Genomic DNA, 15617 nt, shown 5'->3' on the forward strand with positions numbered 1-15617 from the left:
AGTATGGAAAACGGTCTTTAGGTCTAACCGTAAATGTTTATGGTCGACTGTAGGTATAAACATACGGTTTCGTCATCAAGTTGGCAATGCTTTCCAATAGGACGCATTTGTGAACCACCGTCCCAGAGCATGGTGTGCTGGTTCACAAATGGTGTTGTACACGTCTCCGTTGTTTTTCCGCCGTTGTCGCGGGGTGGATGACCTATTCGTGTCCCTGTAGACAGTCGATGACCTACCCGTGTCTCTGCAGACAGTTGATGGCCTACCCATGTCCCTGGAGACAGTCCATGACCTACCATTAATTTGCAGACAGTCGATGACCTGGTAATGTCCCTGCAGGCAGGCGATGACCTACCCATGTCCCTGGAGACAGTCCATGACCTACCATTAATTTGCAGACAGTCCATGACCTGGTAATGTCCCTGCAGGCGGGCGATGACCTACCCGTGTCCCTGGAGACAGTTGATAACCTACCCTTGTCTCTGCAGACAGCCGACGACCTAACCATGTCTCTGGAGTCAGTCGGTGACCTGCCCATGTCTCTGCAGACAGTCCATGACCTATCATTACTTTGCCGACAGTCCATAACGTACCTATGTCCCTGCAGACAGTTGATGACCTATCCATGTCCCTGGAAACAGTCCATGACCTGCCACTACTTTGCAGACAGCCCATGACCTACCCATGTCTCTACAGACAGTTGACGACCTACCTATGCCTCTGCAGACAGTCGATGACCTACCGTGGCGCCATGCTGAATATTCATCGGTACCGACTGCGGGCCTCCTCCTGCCCGGACATCTACCGAAACTCCATGATCACCATCCTGTCTGAGGATGAGGACGAGGTGAGTATTCTGAGGACGAGCCGAAGACTGGGGGAACGAAGGGATGAGGTGAGGGCTCTGAAGGCGAAGCGGGAACTTGGGAACGAACTGATGACTTTGGGAGTGAGCTGAATACCTGGGGATAAGGTAAGGACGAGGTACGAAATGAGGACTCTGAGGAAGAGTTGAGGACCCGGGGACAAGGTGAGGACTCTGAGGACGAGACTTGCACGAAAGGGATCAGATAACGAATGGTATATCGCGTATGGGCGTACCGAGTGGTCACCACAATGAATTCCTTGAAAACATAGACAATAACTTACGGCATTCCAAGCGTTTTAACATTTAATTAAGTGTGGTCGGAACTTTCATATTTGTCACATCTGCCGCATCCGTATTCTGGTCGGCTTATGACGATTCAGAAATATTTGCTAATTGTCAGATACGTTAATATGTTGGGGGAACCAATCAGGCAAAAAAAAAAAACATGTGCGTGCAAGACCGGAGCAGGAAATTGCCTTTATCGTACGTATGTTGATAAGACAGCTCAAGTGACAACTTAGGTGTGACGTTTGATGACGCCACGTGCCGTGTTGTATACATTATCTTTCGTCGGAAATGATTTGTGCACAGGTCACTTAACAATATATATGGCAATTTGAAAGCTGGGCATTTCCATGGAGCTTTTTGCATCGTGTAACTGGGCTGTTATTCATCACAGTAACATTTAGAGCCACACTTTGTGGGTCAGAATCACGAATAGGTGGATATCTGGGCACAAACAAAGTGTGCAGCTGTGGTTTGCGATGCCCATGACAGCACTTGTTCTGGCGGGCGAGGTAATAAGGGCCTGCCCCGCCTCCGGTGGGCGAGGTAATAAGGGCCTGCCCCGCCTCCGGTGCTCGAGGTAGCAAGGACCTGCCCCGCCTCCGGTGGGCGAGGTAATAAGGTCCTGCCCCGCCTCCGGTGGGCGAGGTAATAAGGTCCTGCCCCGCCTCCGGTGGGCGAGGTAATAAGGTCCTGCCCCGCCTCCGGTGGGCCACCACCTCCAACGGAACACTAACCAGGAGCCAGCTTTGCGCTTGGATGTTTATGAATGTTGAGATTCAGATTTTACTCTAGCCGCAGTGCAGAGCCTACCTGATTACCAGTTGGAGGAGGGAGGGGGGGGGGGGGGGAGAAGAAGTGCCGAGAACTCCACGACGGCTATTTGCTTTTCTAGGAATGCAGATTATATACCCTTATTACTGATTGCTGCTGATCGGTGAGGAGCGATGAGATATCGCGTAGGACGGATGCCTGCGGACAAGTCCGGATTTGGCGCCATAGGGATGATGGCCGCGCACGCTCAGCACATGAAAATACGAGTCTAGTGGCGGGCGGATGTCTGCGGACGTGTCTGGATTTGGTGCCATAGGAGTGATAGCCGTGCTCAACACATGAAAATGTAAGTCCAGTGGCGGACGGACAAACTGGTGATGGGTTTCGCTGAAGCGAGTCATGCTATTATATTATAAAATATTATTATATTATATATGATATTATAGCATCTCGACACTGTCTGCGAGCAGGTCAACACAACTTCGAGCCTATTCCAACTTGGAATTAAAAAGAATTCGTTCTACCCACTCTCTGAAGCGATCACTATGCAAATGATTCCGCTGAAAACAGTTGGGGAGATGACCTATGGCATTGCTTTCATAAGCATCCAGATAGGACATGCATTTTGGTAGCGGAACAGTTAGTATGATGGTGTTCCATTTATTGCATTTGAAAGCTGAATGCATCATGTATACGACTGTGCATACGTCGAATTGGTTACGCTTCAAGCAACCCACCGACGGCTGGCTGGTTCAACAACGACCCCGACTCACAAGAAAATTCCGAGATAATTGATCCCACATTGATCCGACAAGGATCCTGTCATTGCGGAGTCTATTCTGACCCAATTCGGAGCGATACTGATGTATGATGGTTGAGACTGATGTGTGATGGTCGAGACTGACGTATGATGGTTGAGACTGATTTATGCTGGTTGAGACTGATGTATGATGGTGCTAAGTGATTTTTACATTGTGGTCACGCTCAGTTTTTGTTGGCGGACGATGTTCCACCCTCGTTAAATTCCGTGTATTGTTTGCTACGGTGCGCCTCAATAAGTTGTCGCCTTCACAACGCTCCTGCGTTTTGCCAGTTGCATTCATAAGCTAACTGAACGACATCATAACGTAAACAAAGCTATGAGTTACGCGTTGAAGCCGTGGCGTTCAGCCATGTTTTCGTTTTGCAACCAATGAGAAAATCGGACTGTCGTGGTGATCCAGAGGTAATACTAAGCATGCATTATATTTTATATTGTCTCTGGAGGAGAACGGAGTGGGCTGCGCAACATCGGTCACAGTTTCGCTTAGCCTTGCGTACATGCCGGATGGACGTCAGTCATTGTGAATATGTTTTGGCATCGAGGTCAACGCATTGACCCCAGCCGTAGACACGTGCATAACACACAGGGTATTAAAACATGCTCTGCCCGGGCATACCTGCCACCACTGACGTTCTGTGACAAAAGCTCACTGGTCGTTGGCCAGGTCGCTCTGTCTTAGCAACAATCTGGCGGGTCTTTTGTCAGTTTGTTCTAAAGGAGAAAATGACTCGAGCATCAGTCTTGAACATTAGTCCCGGGTCCGATGGCTGACCCTGAACCATTTCATTTCATTAGCATATCACGGCCTTTCATGTTGATTGCAGTGCTCTCTAATGGGCCTCTCCGGTCATCATTAAAGGGAGAACCTCGAGATTGCAGGCCCTGAAGGAGGACAAAACGGCTCGGTCGAGCAGTTTTGCTCAATCACCGCGCGTCAAACCGTCATTGCCCGACTTCACAGGAGGGCCGGCCCAGGATACGAATGTGGTAACGTGTCCGAACGTGATCCATGTATAGGTGCTATGCGGGGACGGGTTTGCTGGGTCAAAGCAACCGATGCTCGCTTGACATTGAGTGTTGAGCACAATGTCGCTTGACATTGTGGCTTGAACCCGGCTGGGCGTTGTGGGCGGTCTCCATTGGTGTTCCAGCACTTGGCTGGCAGATACACGAGCGGCCAGGCTGTGTTGCACGGACAACAGTGAGTCACGGACCCTGCGGTGCTGGACAAATTCTACGTAATACATGATCCATATAAATAGACGGTTTTAATACCAATGGAACTGTAGAGTTTGGCGCGATGTTTCATGTACTTCCTTGAAAAAGATATGAGTTGATTGCCTCCAAGCAATATAAGGGAGACTTGTACTGTCTTCCAGAGGGCTGTGCCACTAAATTTTATGTCTGTTACAATGTCGTTCAGTTTTGACTTTTTACTCCTTTGAGTGTCACGCAATGCGAAGCGAATTATTATGTTGTTCGTGCTGCGGTCTAGACGTTTCCAGAACATTTCCGTGAGCATTGCTGCGAACGAACTGCGAGTATACGTGCGTGCCTGCTTGTGTGCGTTCGTATTGATACGTTGTCCATTAGGTTGTCTACCGAATAGACGATAAAACCCAGCTTTGACCACTCCGGTGCCAGCATTTCTTGTTCAAAACAATACGGGGAGGGTTAGAATTGATTGGGGAAACGCGTACATTTTCCGGAAGCCTGCATGACTCAGACAGTTCAGTAATCTTTGGAAATGATCTCAATGTGAAATAATTATTTTGCATTGATGACTAGCTTTGAAGACGCGTGGCATCTCCTCTTTGGACCTTATGGTGCCGCCTGTGGTCTTCAGTGGAGAACAAAGATATTTAGCACTTGAATACAAGTTTAAGCGGCACAATGTGATGTTGATCTGGTGATCTTTACGTCAGCTTTCTCGTCTTAAATGTAAGCTACCTTACCAAGGTAACACAGAAAGTTGGATGACAGCGAAGAGCTGCAAATGCTGTAAAATGTGGCCAATTCGTGCACGCTATGATGCACTATCGTCCGTTCGCAGCCAGTACAGTCGTTTACAGTAATGTATGATATCATTAGACCAGCGTGATCCCCGGTCCCCGAGTACGGTAGGGTTTTCCAGTGTTAAATCGCACGTCATAATGACTATACATTGCAACTCTGTCCAGGGCCGTGCTCTGTGTGAGCCGCTAGAATATACAAGTAAGATACTGTAATATACTTTTATAGATGATACATTAGAAGAGATGGAATGCTTAAATAGTATACTTAAGATGAGCTACCTAGAAATGATATACTTAAGGTATGGTACTGAAAGGTTATATGCTTATGATAAGATGCTTAACTCGGCATTGACCGGGGGTCAAATCTGCCCCCGTCCCGCCCAATATTCATGATAATTCAAAAACGTCGTGATATGTTGCTGCGAATTTGTATTGGCTGCCGATGGCTGAGTTTTACATCTTGTGCCAAAATAGCAACTCAGATACCATCATAGGTCAAGCGTGCTTAATGTCAGAGTGACACCATGTTTGCCGATTTTGGAGAAAAGTGCATAACCATAGACAACTTGACACATAAGCCGAACAAAACAATACATTTTATATCTGTCAACGGGGAATGTAAGGCAATTAGCCAATTATTAATATGCCTTGTCTTTGTGATGTGCCCGTATTGCACGTTGAAATATTGGCGTGCCAAACACCAAAAAGTTGATAAAAAGTACATTCAACATTATTTGGCCTTCGACTCAACAGCAAAAATCTACCCCACTGTTTTTTCACCAGCGGGAGCATCCATTTGACCTTGCCCTTAGGCGGCTTATAAACAACAAACAGCTCTTGCTTACCTCTCTGACACCAATAATTGCGGCTAAGCTCCCCCACTTCGAATTTGGATGGCTCAAATGTGACGGCAATAATAGACCATGATAGACACGTAGACCAAGGTTTCAGCTCTCATTTGCACGGTACGTGTCCAGTGTGCCGCATACGTCCTGGCGTGGTTTCTCATTTGCAATCGGTTCAAGCCGTTTTCATCGCAGAAGCAGTACTGGGCGGCGTGTTGCATGACCGGGCTTCCTGTGCACAAAACTGCTTTCAGTTTTGGTTGTAGGGTATGAAGAAGGCATGGTTGAGAAGGCATTGCCTACTGTTGTCTTATGTTTTGATTTCACTCGAATAGCGTGCCACGCTGATGGCCAAGGAACCTGCACGCTGTTAGACGGACAGCCAAGTCATCGGGCACGAGTGGATGTTTGAAATCGTTTTGCGCGGAGAGCAAAGACTTCGAGGTCGCTTCTCATCGGTTGTTTTATTGTCACCGTTGTCGTTGGCTTCTTAAAGTTATGCATTCACCAAACGCGTGTTCATGGCCATTTGTAGCGGTCCGTCACAGCTATTGTGTGGAACATGGTCGTATTGACTCTCGGAATATTGTTTTTCCTCAACTTCTTTTGTCAGGAGGATGTCTCATGTCGGATCCATCCGCTTTTGTCGCAAAAAACGGCGTCGAAGGCGCCCTCGTTAGTGATGGCCACTTGATGCATTCAGGGCGTGTGCGAACCGGAACACGTGAATACTTGTTCACTTGTTCGTGCAAACAAGCGCACTCACGTCTCGCCCATCTGTCACGCTGATTGGCTGTTTGTCTACTCGTCACCAAACGAGCGGTGTCCACTCGTCACCAAACGAGCGGTGTCCACTCGTCACCAAAACGAGCGATGTCCACTCGTCACCATACGGGCGATGTCCACTCGTCACCATACGGGCGATGTCCACTCGTCACCGAACGTGCAATGTCCACTCATCACCATACGGGCGATGTCCACTCGTCACCGAACAACTGGTATCCACTCGCCACCGGACATTCAGTGTCCACTCAACACCGAATGTTTAGTGTCCACTTGTCACCGACCAATTAGTGTCCACTCGTCACCAAACATTCAGTGCCCCCTAGTCACCAATTATTTAGTGTCCACTCGTCACCAAACGTTTAGTGCCCACTCGTCACCGAACATTAGCACGTGCCCGGTTGGCCGGCGAGATACCCTTCGCTCGGGTGGAGCGTCAATTTGACCCCCCTCCCTCTGAGATCTCGGGAACTAAGAAAGCTAGAGACACCACGTTTATAGGGTGTGTTGACCTGTACGCGAATTCACTTCGGTCAAAGTTTGAGGTTCCTAGGTCATAACGTTTGGGTCAAATAAGGTCAAACGATGTCAAATTCCAGGTTGGCCTTCAAAGTGCCCCATAGCCTAGATAACTGTTTCTAAGCAAAAGTTCACAAGCTCGTTTAAGGTCGGTGACCCTGTTTGACCTTTTGAACGTTATGGTGACCAAAATCATACGAGACTGCTCTGAGTTTTGCATTTGAATAAGCGACAAAAATTACGTTAGGCAGTATGTTCTTAGAAACAAAATGTTGACCCGCGTCATCTTAGGTCAGTGACCTATTCTGACCTCTATCAAGTCAATGGAAGATGTATAATGCGGTTCCTGCCATAGATAAATTCGAAATGAGCACCAATAATTATCCTATGCAGCAAGCCCTGGAGTCATAAAACAGTTCGGTTTTGACCTTGGTTTGATATTTATACCTGACCTTAGGTAAACGTTATTTGCTCATTCAATATTGGTGTTGCCTAAGAAAGCATCTCAGAGAGGTATGGCTTCGTCAAACACCCCGTTGTTGCATCATATTTAACGATTCCCTAGAAATTGGCTTCGCTGAAACCATGGCCTGACTTTTACCTGCCATAGGCTAGCGACCTTACAAGGTACACCTTAGTTTTGTCATATCATACGATCCGCTATTCAGTTGTCTACAGCTGTGCAAAATTTGGCGCGGCTATGCCGCGCCGTTCGGAAACCATTCCGGAAAAACCTTCGGGTGAGTCAATTTGACCTCCCACCTGAGTGCGTGTTAAGTGTCCACTCGTCGCCGAACATTCAGTGTCCACTAGTCACTGATAATTCAGTGTGCACTCGTCACTTAACATTCATTGTCACTCGTACCTAAATTAGTGTCCACTCGTCACGGAACCTTCACTGTCCACTCGTCATCGAACATGAAGTGTCCACTCGTCACGAAAAATTTAGTATCCACTCGTCACGGAACCTTCATTGTCCACTCGTCATCGAACATGAAGTGTCCACTCATCATCGAACATTAAGTTCCACTCGTCACGGAACATTAAGTGTCCACTCGTCACAGAACCTCCAATGTCCACTCGTCATCGAACATGAAGTGTCCACTCGTCTTCGAACGCTGGGTGCACAAGCGTCACCGACGCGCCCAGTGACTTCCGATACCAAGGGCGTCACTGAGTCACTTGACATTCAGTGCGGCTCAGACACCGGGCTGTTCACGTTATTGGCTGATGCTCTGCAGCAGGTGAAGGAAGCCGAGAGCCAGCATGGCGTCACAGTGCGCTTGTTGCGCGCGGAGTTACACCTAGCAGAACACGCTTCTTTTAACTGATGATATGACTTTGGAAATTGAGCTGGCGCTACGTTCGTCGATATTGAGCTGTGTTCTTTTGATAAGGCTAACATAAATTTAGCCAACGGAAACAAGAACTTTGCGAGAAAAAAATGAATTGTTGTCTACGAGTTCTCGCGATGTGTACAAGGTCAGATGGTGTCAGGCGAAGACTTGGCTGTGCCAGGCCTGGTCAGATGGCGTTTCTTGCTGAACCTTGATATTTTCCAGCTTTACCTGGTCACATTTACGAGACCATATACGTATCAACATGGGCACAAGTGCCTTTCTGGTTTAATTTGAGCTCAATGATGCGAGGCTTGATGTGTTTTGAAGACATTTTGGATACAGGGCATCGTTTATGTTCGAAACAATACACATCTATCAGCTCCTTTCATCCCGGCTTGTTTTACTGGGGTTGTCAAAAACCACAAACCGCATATCACGAGCTGTTTTCAAAGCCATCGCCGACAGCGCTTGTCAATCGGTGCATGCTTCCGCGGCCCATGCTCGGCGGCAACACCGCCACCTGGCAGCGAACATGGCTCGCCTTATGCTGTCATCACGCTCCGAATTCAGCAGCGCACCGCGTTCGGAGTGTCGGGTCCAAAGCCTGGCGGGGAGCAATATCTCACTGATTCTGCGAGATAATGCAAGCGGTGGGCTTGCGCTGGCCGCGGCGAGCTTTGGCAGCGGCCTGCCTCCGCCGCGCCGCGCCATTCGGTGCGGGCTCGAGCCTAGGCGGCCAGCGGCGCCCGACGAAGTCGGAAATCACGCTCCCGACTGTGCGCGGAAGCCTGCCGCCGTCTGGCGGCGGCAGCCCCCCCCCCCCCTCACACACACACACATAGGCACGCACATGCGCGTTTCCAAGACCGAGGTCGGGGAGGTGGTCCTCGCTGCCTGCGAGATGGAGCGGCGACATATTGAGGCGGCTGATGGTGTCTGCGACCTTGGCTGTTCCCCGGCGTCACATGCCCGGAGGAATGACGGTCATTTATCTGGGACCCCCAGTCTGGGGAGGGTCTGGCGCCGCCTGGTGTTGTGATAGCTACCGGGGGAGGACTCACGCTCCATCCAGCCAGCCCCTCTCTCTTGTTCTCTCCTAACCTCTCTCCTCTGCCCTGCAGAGGCGCCTGTACTGCGTCTCCTCTGATGGAGTGGTATTACACGCTGCCGGTGATCTCGGCTGCACTTACTGAGCTCCATGCTTAAACAATGGTGACGGATGAGGCGGCCTTGTCTTCTAAATAATGCAGGGCAATATGTGGGCGTCAAGGCAACGGCATCGATTGCGTTCTAAATCGCCGAAGGTCATTTGGGGGGTCGTTCGATTTGCTGCATAAGCGAATATCGGGATTTGTTTGTTCTGCTGGGCTCGTGATGGATTCAGGATGGGCGTTGGCTGCATGTTTTGTAATGCCTTACGTGCTACGGTCTTTTGTATTTGCTTATACTGAACCGTACGTATCACATAAAATAGGCTGATTGAGTCAGGTCATTTAAGCTAGGGGTATTTGGAGTGGGAGGGTCCTTGCTGCTCTGAAAACTCGTTAAATGAATTGCAATGGAAGGAGGAACGTGCCAGCAATAAAATGGTTCATAATAGGACTCAACTGCTCACGGTTGCAAGTTTCTGAAAAAATGCGTAACCGAACCATGGCTGAAATCCAATCCCCGTAAACAAATTTAAACCTGCCGCTTCTCTCATTCTCTCAAGAGAACCAATTCCACTGTTAATGACTCTCGCCCCACGGGCAGATGGTGACTTAATCTGGATGTGAACAAATTTGGTCCGTATTTAAATGTTCACCGGCGAAAACACCGAGTTGGCGAAGACCGGGACCACGCAATGCGAGCGCGTGCGCTAGGGAACACTCGGGACGGCTCAACCACTCGGGACTGCTCCTCCGGTGGTGGCAGCGGTACGCGGATCCGGGTCCGGATCCTGAACCGGACGGATCTCAGGTACCCTGCTGACGGGTGTAATTTGGCTCTCGTCTGCACAGCCCAGATGGATGGCGTCCATTCCTTCCCCGTCCCGTCCCGGAGGCTCTCTGAAGGTCGTCATTTGGACTGAGAAAGTCGCCATCGCCCAGGTCTGGCGCTGAGGTTAGTGTTGGGTTTTCTGAGCCGATGTCGTGGGACAGGACAGGAAATTTGGGGGAATGATGACAACATAAAAAGCGATCGGAAATGTGAAAGCAATCAAAATGGACCTTGATTGAATCATTATTATTGCATGAAATCCTTTCACCGAATATTCCGTTTGTTTACAAAAGATCATAGTGCTGAAAACAAGTGACATTATTTCAGGACAATGTATGTCAAGCTTTGAACAGCATGACAACCCCCGAGAGTTTGCATAGTTCCCACAATAGACTGCATTCGGCAGTGTGATGAATTGCATATGTGATCCACTTCGTTTTGGGCAGCGTCCAGGTGCATTGATGTGCTTACAAAGGCGCGACATGTTCATCTGAACCAGAAATTCAAAATTAATGATAAAGGCAATGATTTCGGCCCGCTGGCCAGGATCCAAACTCGGCCTCGTCGGTGGAGGCGATGACACTGTGCACTATGAACAGTATGTATCCACCTGCACACTACGCAACTAATTTCTCCCAACGGTGAGAGGCGTATTGGGCAGCCGAGCTATCGTTTGCACCCCTGTGGAAATATGTTATGTAATAAACGTGATATAATAAATAAAAATAAAATAATAAAGTGAGAGGTGTGCCGAATAAACAGAAATAATCCGTGCGGACGTTTCCCAGTATTGAACCTTCAACCTCAGCCTCCCTGGTTCTCAACCCCTACATCACAGATCTCTGGTCGTCGCTGGGCCGTATGCCTCAAAGCAGACGTTGCACGAAGCGTGGTGATGGGGCTCTCGCGCCTCTCACGGTGTGATCTCCCGCGCCTGTCGGCACCCGCCAGCAACACTCGACTGGAGCGCGCAGACCCGGCGCGGGATGGGGTTCCCCGCGATGGGGTTCCCCGCCTCCCTGCGTTCGTCAGCAACACTTCACCGCAGCGCTGACAAACATGCCTCGAACGATGGACGATCTGCTGAGCTGTGATGAGGTCGGTACGTCAGGGTTAGCTGCGATGAGGTCGCCACCACCACAGCCGATCGATCGTTTTGGCGCGGCTCGGCCTCGACCCCAGCGTGCTGGGTCCTGCAGCTCCTGCTCTGAAACGCGGGCACGACAGACGCCAGCTGGCAGCTGACGCCACCGGAAGACGCCAGCTGACTGAAAGAGGCAAGCATTGAGTTGAAAAGTACGGGAAGGGTGTTGGGAGGAGTTGGGCGAGGGTGGTGTGCGTAATGTTACGTAAAGATTGCGTGCAAGCACTGTCGCCTCCAGAACGCAGGAACCCATTATCGCTGTCACCGTTTCCTTTCTGATGACAGTGGTAATGCCCCTCTTTTTTGAGCGTGTTGCCAGGTTAACCAGGCGGCAGACTGTGTTTTCTGTACTGGTTTCTTCGCCGTCTTACAGCATCTGACTTTTGGTTGTGGGTGCTAGGTGAAAAAGTAAAACTGCGGCTTGAGGTAAGAACGAAACAGCCCTGGTGAATTAGCAATTTGCACAAAACCGGTATTGTAGGGCATTCTATAGCAGAAGTTGACATTGCATACCATGCACAGGCTGGTCTCAGTGATTGTCAAGCTGTTAAAGTTGTACAGCTTTTTATCCCGAAAGTTGCTACCTTCCCAGGTAAGTGCTTTCTTGTTAAGTGTATGCTCAAACACACTTCTTCTTGAAATTATGCCGCACATCGAAAGTTGTGTTTTATTTGCAGTTGCATTCTGAAAGAGGAGCGAGTCTCAAACAAATACTGAAGGAAACCGATGCTTGACATGTTGTACAGCTGTTATGACCACGTCATGACATGATTGAAATGTCATGCAGGTCACCAAAATACAACGAGGAAATTCGGGCACATAGTGGTCAGTGTAGCCACCTGCCAGGCGATGCGATTGCATGTGTAGTATCTTTCTCACTTGAGGGACGGATGCCGGGGCAACGTAATACACACCTGGTGTTCTACTGACCTAGTTATATTTTTGGGGGGACCAAGAATGTAGTTTTTTATTCAGTTAGATAATTGTGTAGCCCCTCCACTCAGCTTTGAGGGAAGTCTAGTCAAATGCAGGCAGAAGGCACTTCATTTACTATTGATTTGGATCTCTTCTCCTCAGCCCCCTCCCCCCCCCTCCCCCAAAGTACGCACCAAGCTACACCCGTTTGGGGCTTTAGAATATTGCTGTTGTGAGCTCGGGGCTCTGAGATCAATGTCTCAGCGGCGGACGTTATTTCCTCCATACCGGGAAAACCATCCCTGCACAGTTGGCATCTGCTACATCTTTTCACCGACGCAAGCTGTTTTTCTGTATCACTTCCTTGCGCTTTTGTCCCGTATTAAGCTCGCATTTTCTTGCGGAAAATATGCCTGTTCTCCAATGCAATATTCTTCCCTAGAGCTGGACGCGTCTGCAAGCTTGACTTGGAGTGCCAGAGCGAGTGTCCAAGGAAGCTTTTGACGTTTCGGTCTTACTTTACGATCATTTAATGAATGAAACGGTGATAAGGCCCATAACATTATATCTGATTAATATGTAATGCCTTACTTAAGCGTTTTCTCAAAACCGGTGCCAAGATCTCAATATTTTCAGATGTAATTTAGCGTGACGTGATGTATTTCTTCACCAACTACGGGATCGCACGAAGCACCGTAGCACCGCGCGTACAGGATATTCGCTAGCATTTCGGTTTGCTCAGTGCTCCTTTGCTGCACGCTCTGTCGAGAGATGGTTTCGTTGCTTGAAGTATGGTTCGCAGAATTCTGCGTTTGATGACGTGCAGGGCTGTGGGTCTGCGTAGGTGGGTTGCCAGGCTCAGTCTGCGGAGCGCGTTGAAAGGAAGCACTGTGTGGGAGTGACGTCAGCGTCCTTTAAGTTCGCCTGCAGCACCCTTCTACCAGCTGTTTGCAGTGCGTCACACGGTGCTGTGGATGGCTGTCGGCAGCGTCGTTTTCGTCTTACAATGCCCGCAGAGAACAGTTGTTTATTTCTAGCGTATATTCATGTAGAATGATATGCGTATATTCATGTAGAATAGTATGCACTGGAGCCAGAAACACCAAGAAACACCCAAACTTCAGACACAGCCGTCTCACCTCGCTAGGGCATTTTGGTGAGCCATCTCCTGCCGGGAGTGTTGGCCCGCCTTCAGCTCTATGTTGGCCAGGTGGCGCCCGCGTCACTCGCGTGCAGTCCTGACGGCTGGTGGCGGCGCCCGAGACGACCCTCAGTGAATGGCCATCGCACGGTATCATCATGAGTGGGCCGGTTGCGGTTGGTCAGCGATGTTTGCGGTCGCATTTGTACCCGTGACACGTTCGTTGGCCCTCGCGAATGCACGCCCCATGATATGTTGTTGGGAACTGTGGCGCTGTCTGCCGCTTTGGGCATCTGGATTTGCTGGACGAGGATTGCTGACAGGGAGTGATCATTTAAGCGGTGCGTTTCGGCAGAATCACGTAACAAATGTGTCGCTTTGCGGCGCAACAGCGGCCGGTGAATTTCAGGCGGGCGGGTTGTTAGAGTTCAATACGGGTGCGGTATTTATGGAGTTCGGACTTAGGAAAATTCTGCGACGATGGTAGCTGAAACTCACTTTTTACTCTTCGACAGGGACGCGCCATTTTGTTTGAAGTCACAGCTGATGTGGCCTAAGGTATAAGCTTTTAATAGGCGTGACGCATGATGATTTAATAAGCAACGTCATTGAAACGAAGCACGACTCTTAAAACCGCCCGTAAGTTGCCATCAACCGTCTGTTTAAGAAATCACGCGATTAATTTTGAAATGCGACGCGTATTTTGTGTTTCTGAGCGTCCACCTTTCGGCGAAGTACTTGGCTTGTGCACGGTTGGGTGGCTGCCGACGGCCCGGGTGGCGTGAGCGCGATGGCAGGAGTGCAGTGTCGGTGCGCGAGTCTGATGCACCGAATGGCAGGCGGGCCACCTGACGGTCTTCCAATCCGCCCCCGTCTGGTGCACACAGCCCTGTCTCTGATGCCGCGCTCGTCTCCCCCCAGGGCTGTTGGAGCTGCGTGCGGGACGTGCTGCGCGTGCTGCAGAAGATGCTGGACGTCTCTTTCTTCCGATTGCCGGCATTCACGCTGTTTGCGCTCTCCAACTTCGTGTTGTACATGTTCTACGACGTGCCGTACGTGTACCTGGCCGACCACGCCATCAGTGGCGGCGCCACCGACGAAGAGGCCAGCGTCCTCATCTCCGTCATCGGCATCAGCAACGTGGTCGGCGTGGTGAGTACTCCACGAGCGGCCGGGTTCAGACAACATCATAGACAAAAACACGCTAGGAAAAAAGCAGGTGACATACTGTATCACTGTAATGACACATGTGATACTGACATGCCAAGCGCGGACCAACCACCGCTGCCTGACGAAAGGCGAAGCAATATGTCAGATTAAGTCAGGGCTTAGATCAATAGATTATGCGCTGCGATTGTCCTGCTGGACAGGTCAGTCTGAGGTGAAGGGAACCATGAGGATGTAACTCCACTCGCTGTGGAATGCCTAAGTACGCAGCACCTATCATTACGCTCCATGATCCCATGGCAGATCGCCGTTGACTGCCGATGATCACACTTTGGCTGAATGAGGATTGGCGAGTTGAGACACAGCTTGCAATCGACTGGCGAGTTGAGACACAGCTTGCAATCACCTTGCGAGTTGAGACACAGCTTGCAATCACCTTGCAAGTTGAGACACAGCTTGCAGTCGGCTGTCGACTTGAGACACAGCTTAATCTTCTAGTCCTATGTCGCCCATAAACCGCCTAAGTTTCGCTTTCCTGTCCTCACTCCTCCGACAACAAAAAATGATTACATGGTAAGACTTTGCTAAGCAACTTACAAGCGTACAATGTAGTTCCAGTATCTCATGTATAGCTCGGATTTAGGAAGTTAGTTTATCAATATTCCTTCGTGAAAAACCATGGACAGTGTGTTGCGTCTACGTCTCGCTTTGACAGCCACGGAAGTGATGGGAAAAACAGTAAAATATTTGAAGTATCCGTATGTCTCGTGATGAGTTGGTTTTCATCTGTAATATGAAGTTTCATCGGCTGAAAGACCACGTAAGCATGGGTCTGTTTCTGCGTCATGTCATGTCATTGGGGGTTTACGACGCACTCAGCTGCTGAGGCTATATGGCGTCACCTGCCCTCTCACCCTGGCAGGAGGGGCGGGCACCGCGGGGAATCGAACCTCGTACCTCTTGTTTCCCAGACGAGCAGCGGTCAACGCAAGCCCCTTAACCATTACACTACCGGCAC

At 49.7% G+C, this 15617-nt stretch overlaps 1 protein-coding gene across 1 annotated transcript in view; it reads left to right on the top strand.

Moving 5' to 3' along the window:
* The window catches only part of LOC119113452 (uncharacterized), a 94275-nt gene extending 78949 nt beyond the window's left edge, over positions 1-15326 (top strand). Inside the window, exons 13-15 of the mRNA XM_037237764.1 lie at positions 727-847; positions 14354-14584; positions 15315-15326. Coding sequence (XP_037093659.1) covers positions 727-847; positions 14354-14584; positions 15315-15326 — 364 coding nt within the window. The remainder of the gene's footprint in view (positions 1-726; positions 848-14353; positions 14585-15314) is intronic.
* Positions 15327-15617: the final 291 nt, after the last annotated feature.

This window comes from Pollicipes pollicipes, unplaced genomic scaffold (assembly GCF_011947565.3).
Source record: "Pollicipes pollicipes isolate AB1234 unplaced genomic scaffold, Ppol_2.1 Scaffold_7262;HRSCAF=8765_pilon_pilon_pilon, whole genome shotgun sequence".
Lineage (NCBI taxonomy): Eukaryota > Metazoa > Arthropoda > Thecostraca > Pollicipedomorpha > Pollicipedidae > Pollicipes > Pollicipes pollicipes.